Here is a 6,364-nt window from a genome sequence, read left to right as displayed (position 1 = left end):
GGGGCTTGGTCTCAGAAATACCTGTCTTCCAGTCCTGCTCAGCAGCTCCCCCATGTGACACCCTTTGTCTCCCTGAGATCCCCATTTGACCAGCTCAGTCTTAGGGACCCTTTTAGCTGGCACATCCTGGGCTCCCAAAAGAGGATAGGCATCCAGAGACTTGCCCCTCCATGCCTAGAAGCAAGCACTGCAGGAGCATTGATGTAGGTGCCCTGCTGGGTAACAGTGGCCCAAGAAATGAACTGGGCAGTGGCCAGGTCGGGCTCTCAGACAGCAGAGAGGGATCACAGGCAGGGTGCCCTCAGGTCAGCCCCAAGGTCAGCATCTCTGATTGCAAGCTGCATGGAGAACTAAGTCCAGGGGCAACCCTGCCACCATCAGGACCCAGAAAAGCCAGCCTCCTGTGTTCGCAAGGTCCCTGTAACTTCCACCTTGTCCAGTTTGGGAGGGGTGCATAATCTATGGACTGGATACTGACATGAATTGAACTAAATCCCAAAAATATATGCTAAAAGGGAGTTGGGCGGTAGCACAGCAGGTTAATCGCAGGTGGCGCAAAGCACAAGGACCCACCTTCAGGGGAGTCGATTCACAGGCGGAGAAGCAGGTCTGCAGGTGTCTATCTTTCTCACCCCCCTCTCTGTCTTCCCCTCCTCTCTCCATTTCTCTCTGTCCTATCCAACAATGACAACATCAAAAACAATAATAACTACAACAATAAAGCAAGGGCAACAAAAGGGAATAAATAAATATTAAAAAATATATGTGCTAAAAATAAATAGGGGGTAGATAGTGTAATGGTTATGTAAAGAGACTTTCATTCAAGGTCTCAGGTTCAATCCCCCACACCACCATAGATCAGAGCTGAGCAGTGCTCCAGTAAAAATAAAATACAATAAATAAATAAACTATGCTGATAATTTTAACCTAAACTCGGCTCTGGCTTGTGGTGGGATGAGAGGCTGAACTGAGATTTGGGGGGTTTCAGGCCTGAAAGTCTTCTTATATACCTTTATGCTATCTCCCCACCCTAATACATAAATCTTTAATTAAAAAAATAAAATTAGGGTTTGGGCAGTGGCATACCCAGTTGAGCACACCTGTTACCATGCACAGAGACCTGGGTTCAAGCCCCTGCTTTTCACCTGTAGGGGGGAAGCTTCAAGAGCGGAGAAGCAGTGATGCAAGCACTCTCTATCCCTCCCACTTCCCTCTCAACTTCAGTCTGTATGTATCCAAAAGAAATAAATTAAACATAAAGAAAGAAAGAGAGAGGCACAGAGAGAGAAAGAGGAGAAGAGAGAAGAGGTGAGGAGAGGAGAGGAGAGGAGAGGAGAGGAGAGGAGAGGAGAGGAGAGGAGAGGAGAAGAAAAGAGAGGAGAGAAGAGGAAAAGAGAGGAGAGGAAAAGACAGCAGAGAAAAGGAGACAAATGACAAATAGCCACCACCCTCCTCTAGGTGGCAGCCAAGCCTCCTTCTTGCCATGAAGCTGGGCAAGGACCAGGTAGCTTGCCCCAGTGCTGCACCCACTGACCACAAGCCTCTTCTTGTGACACAGCTTGGCACCTGAGGGGAAGAGGGTCACAAAAGTGAAGCTCGTGGCCATGGTACTCCAACATCTGAGCACATTTATTACTGGCCCAGACTCTGACAAATAAGAACAATGTCACCAATCCCAGCAGGGCAGGAACAGCCATGGGGAGGCCCACCTTCTTTGGACCTGGCAAGGGACATGTCAGGAATAGACAGGACTCCTTAGACCAGCTCACCTTGCTGGAGATCTAGAAAGGACTTTGGGCCTCTCAGAACCAAAGGGGGTCTAGGGGTGCTTACTTCATGATAGAGAAATGTCTTTAAGACTTGGAGACTGTTTGAGGATAGGAGAGGTCATCGGCCTCTGCAGGACATTCATGGACCCTGGGGACAGAAGGGAGGGGGTGTTGTGGGCTGTGGGGATAGGCTGGGACTGCAGCAAGGACAGGGAGGACTGGGGTCTGGGGGAAGGGGATTTGCTGGAATCCAGGACCTCTGAGGCCAAGGGGGAGATCAAGGAGGAGGGTGGGGAGGCAGCTGCAGGCACAGTGGGGACAGCGAAGTCCCCATCAGGATCCATCTTTTTCCACATTTTGTGGGCTATTACGTGGCTCAAGCTGTCCTGCTGGTCCAGGCCCTCTTCCAGGAACTCAGGCAGCTGAGTGGGTGCCAGCTCGTTGAAGTGCAGGCTCTGGTAAATCTGGGGTGAGATCTGTGGGGCAGAGCAGAAGAGCTTGAGGGGCAGGCTCCCCAGGACCAAGTGCAGAGCTCATAACAGCAGTGGCCTTGCCATCTTTTCATGCAATTCAAGAACTCAGAGCTCATGGCCACGGCCCATGACCACAGCCTGCTGGGTCTGCCAGCCCAGCCTGCACCAACCAGGCCCAGTGCCCAGTCTTCTCATGGCTCCAGAACAACCCTAGGAGGTCATCTTAGGGCTGTCCACTGCTCAGAGGGCCCAGAAGCAAGCCCTAGGTCCCTCTTCCTGTCTGCCCTGCCAGATGGGCTTGGAGACCCAACTCAAAGGACAGTACAGGAAGACCATGCAGCCCCTGCATGCTGGCCACACCCCAACTGTCTCCCCGAGTGCCCAACACAGGGCAGAGGACCCCTCAGTGGAAGAAGAGAGGAGAGAGGCTGGGAGAAGTCAGGAGCTGGTTTTCCCAAAGCCCCTTACACCCTCATCTCCCCCAAGGGAAGGCTCCCTTCCACCCCTTTTTCTCACTGACTGCACATGCCTGGCACCACAGGCACCTGTCTGCTCAGAGCAGCTGCAGTAAGAAGACAGGGACACACACAGGGTGCTCTAGACCAGGCCCCCCAGAACTGCCTTGCACAGACTAAGGCCTGAGTCCTCTTAGAAGACCAAGGTTCTCCCTCACTGGTAGACAGTCATGTGGGGGGTGAGGTGGGTAGAAGGGACAGAGAAGGGATCCCCAACCTCCAGCCTCCAGCCTCCCGTCTCAGGAGCTCCCTGCCTCACATGGTACTTCATCCAGCCATACTGCACATGGGTAAGCAGCAGTCCCCCGGCCCTGCACTGCTCCTTGGGCTTGTACGCTGCTCCCACGACTTTGCTCGTCTGCAGGAGTGCAGGTGGGGTGGAGGCTAAGAGAGAGCCACCAAAAGACCCTTGTCCATCCAGCCCACCCCTCGCCAGCCTCACTTGCTTCCCTGTGGATTCCCATTCACGCCAGCTGTCCTCGATGGCTTCCAGAGAGCGCTCTTCAGGCCACGGGGAAGTCGGGGTGATCTTGCGAAGGTTGTCCCAGGCCTCAGCCTCTGCATCCCCCTTCCCTCTCCAAAGAGCCATGAGCACTGCCTCCTCCTGCTGCTGGTACTTCAGGGCTGCAGCAAAATCCTGCTCCTCCCTGGGGCAAAGTCCCCACATATACAAGTTAAAAAAAAAAATTGGCCCCCACAAGTCCTGTGACCCTTCCCACCATGCTGTGCGCTCCCCTGTGGATGCCTGACCCTCCACACTGACCGTACCTGGGCCTCCCTTTGTGCAAAACTTAACTGTCCTCCCTGTCCCAGGGCAACTGTACCTCTGCTTACTCTGTATCCCACACAGGGCTACAAAGATGCATGTTTTGAAGCCTGGGAAGTGGTGCAGTGGATAAAGTGGAACTTGCAAGCATGAGGCTCAGTGCCTGATATCACATGTGTCAGAATGATGCTCTAGTGCTTGCTCCTTATCACTCTCTGTTTATTTATTTCTTTATTTGCCTCCAGGGTCATCACTGGGACTAAGAGCCACAGAATCCACTGCTCCTATGGCCATTTTATTTTTATTTTTGTTTTGTTTTGTTTTGTTTTGGATAGGACAGAGAGAAATTAAGAGGGGAAAGGACAATAGAGAGGGAGACAGAAAGAGAGACACCTGCGGACTTGCTTCACCGCTCATGAAGTGACACCCCCCCCCCCCCGCCCTGGGCTCAAACTGCGATACTTGATCCTTGCACTTCATACTATGTGTGTTTAACCCGGTGCACCACCACCTGGTCCCTCTCTCTCTCTCTAATAAATAATATTTTGGAGGTCAGCAAAATAGCTTATTTGAATACTGTGCTCCTTTGCCATGTATATGAACCAGGCTCAAGCCCAGACTAGAACATTGAAGGAAGCTTCAGTGCTGTGATATCTTTCACTTTCTCTCTGCCTGTCTCTAAAATAAATAAACAAATAAATAATGTTTTGGTAGACACATAGGAGATATGAAGACTGTGGTATGACTGGAAAACTCCTATTTCTACTTCTGTGTCAAAACCCAACCCCAAGTCTGCTCTCCTGTGGAGCCTTCTTTACTTGATAGACCCAGTCAGGTGACTGTCCGCTAAGTCATTCCTACTCTTAAAGTCCCTTCACTTATCCACAGCAAGCAGGTGCCCTGAGGGGTGGTAAATTACAGCTGTGCATTTACATGTCCATCTCCTCAAGTAGACTGTGAATTCTTGGAGACAGGGCCTGTACCTGGATTGTGGCGGACCTCTAAAATTGAGCACAGGGCCTGGCACTCAACTAAGTCTATATGGATACTGAATCTTGTCTATATTTTAAAGTCTTTTTTTTTAATTTTTGCTATTGGGACTTCCAACAGCCATCTTCTTTCTCCGATAGAAACTGAGAGAAGAGGGAGAAGTAGAGAAGGAAGGGGACAGAGAAACACCTGCAGTACTTGTTTCACAGTTTGTATAGCTCCCCCTGCAGGTGGGGGACAGGGGCTTGGATCCAGGTCCTTCTGCACAGTAATGTGTGCACTTAACCAGGTGCATCACTACCCAGCCCCCTCATTGAATGTGTTTTGAATAATCTAAAATTATTTTGAGACTTGACCAGGAGTAAGGGTAGAGGGAAAATGTGTAGGGGAAGGAACAAGGAGCAAAAGGCCTACCTTCTCCAAGAAATGGGGAAGTCACAATCATTTGCTCAGGACCATAGCCCCTGTGCTCTCCCCCCCAGCACTCTTCTGCTGGAGGCCTCTGCCTACCTGGTATGGCTTTTGCAGGGAAGATAGCCCTGGCAACCCTAAGCCCTGGCAACCCTAAGCCTAACCCTAAGGCAGAGTCAGGTCTTTATGTATCCCACTGGGCTGGAACAGACCCTCGGTTTTCAAGGCCACAGCTGTCACCTATGGGCTAAAGTTGCCGGCAGTCTTTGGCTTTTTTTAGGGCCCTCCCCTAAAGCAGCCCAGCATTACCCAAACCAGCTCCCAGTACTTCATCCTCCCTTGGCCAAGAGCAGAGAGGCAGGAAGATGTGATAACTCACTGCATCTCCGAGGGGGTCAACTTCTGGGCAATGTTGGCCATATCGATGGTCTTTAACTTCTTAATAATGTCACGGTCACTAATCATCTGGGTAGCTTGAAGCCTTTTCCAAATACTCAGACCAAATGTCCCTGTGATTTAACCAGACCCAACTCATTAACGAGAACTGACATAAAACCCTCCTCTGAACCTTCTGCCCTTAAGAATCAAGCAGGAAACCCCTTAATGCAGGCACTGTTTTGGCTACTCAGCAGGTGTCTGGAGGAATCAGACTGTAGCCCTGTGTTGTATCTAGACCTCGGGTCTAAAGCAGCCTGTCCTGCACAGCAGCTGAGATGGGGGAGTTCTCTAGAATCACTGAGTCACCCCCAGCTGTGACTCAAGCAGCTCAGGCATAAACTGACCCCGTGTCTATCAGAGGAGAGGTTGGGGTGGGGTGGGGTGGGGTGGAAAAGGCTCAAGTCAAAAGTATGTGGTGAGAATAGAGAGGCATGGGTAGAGAGAGTACAAGGACACTCTCCTGCTGCAGAATCTTTAAAATAGTTATGTTACAAAACCACACTTTTGGCACCGGGCGGTAGTGCAGCGGGCATGAAATGCAAGGATCCGCGTAGAATCCTGGTTCTAGCCCCTGGCTCCCCACCTGCAGGGGTGTGGCTTCACAGGCTGTGAAGCAGGTCAGCAGGTGCTTTCTCTCCCCCTCTCTGTCTTCCCCTCCTCTCTCGATTTCTCTCTGTCCTATCAAACAACAATAACAATAATAACAACAAACAATAAAAACTAGGGCAATAGAAGGGGGAAAATTTAATAATGCTTTTAAAAAGCACACTTTAAAAAATATCACTGGAGGTAAACAACAAGGGCAACAAAAGGGGGGGAAGGGGGGAATAAAAAAAAAAAATATATATATATATCACTGGAGGGTTGACATGATAGCTCACCTGGGAAGGTAATTGATTTGCCAAATGTGCAAAACGGGTTCAAGTCCCTAGCACACCACATAGGACTACAGCAATGAGGTGGGGGGGGGACTTCTATACTGTAATGTCTCTATCTATCTAT

The 6,364-nt window shown here is 50.5% G+C and overlaps 1 protein-coding gene across 1 annotated transcript in view; it reads right to left on the bottom strand.

Annotated features, from left to right (window-relative positions):
• Nucleotides 1-1,601: 1,601 nt before the first annotated feature.
• Nucleotides 1,602-6,364, bottom strand: part of EFCAB8 (EF-hand calcium binding domain 8) — a 93,508-nt gene continuing 88,745 nt past the window's right edge. The window contains exons 24-27 of the mRNA XM_060188422.1: nucleotides 5,304-5,433; nucleotides 3,200-3,404; nucleotides 3,017-3,115; nucleotides 1,602-2,245 (exon numbers count right to left, since the gene is read on the bottom strand). Coding sequence (XP_060044405.1) covers nucleotides 1,835-2,245; nucleotides 3,017-3,115; nucleotides 3,200-3,404; nucleotides 5,304-5,433 — 845 coding nt within the window. The 3' untranslated portion in view covers nucleotides 1,602-1,834. The remainder of the gene's footprint in view (nucleotides 2,246-3,016; nucleotides 3,116-3,199; nucleotides 3,405-5,303; nucleotides 5,434-6,364) is intronic.

The sequence above is a fragment of the Erinaceus europaeus genome, chromosome 1 (assembly GCF_950295315.1).
Source record: "Erinaceus europaeus chromosome 1, mEriEur2.1, whole genome shotgun sequence".
NCBI lineage: Eukaryota > Metazoa > Chordata > Mammalia > Eulipotyphla > Erinaceidae > Erinaceus > Erinaceus europaeus.
Note: the sequence above shows the minus strand (reverse complement) of the source record. Positions and strands in the feature narration are given on the sequence as shown.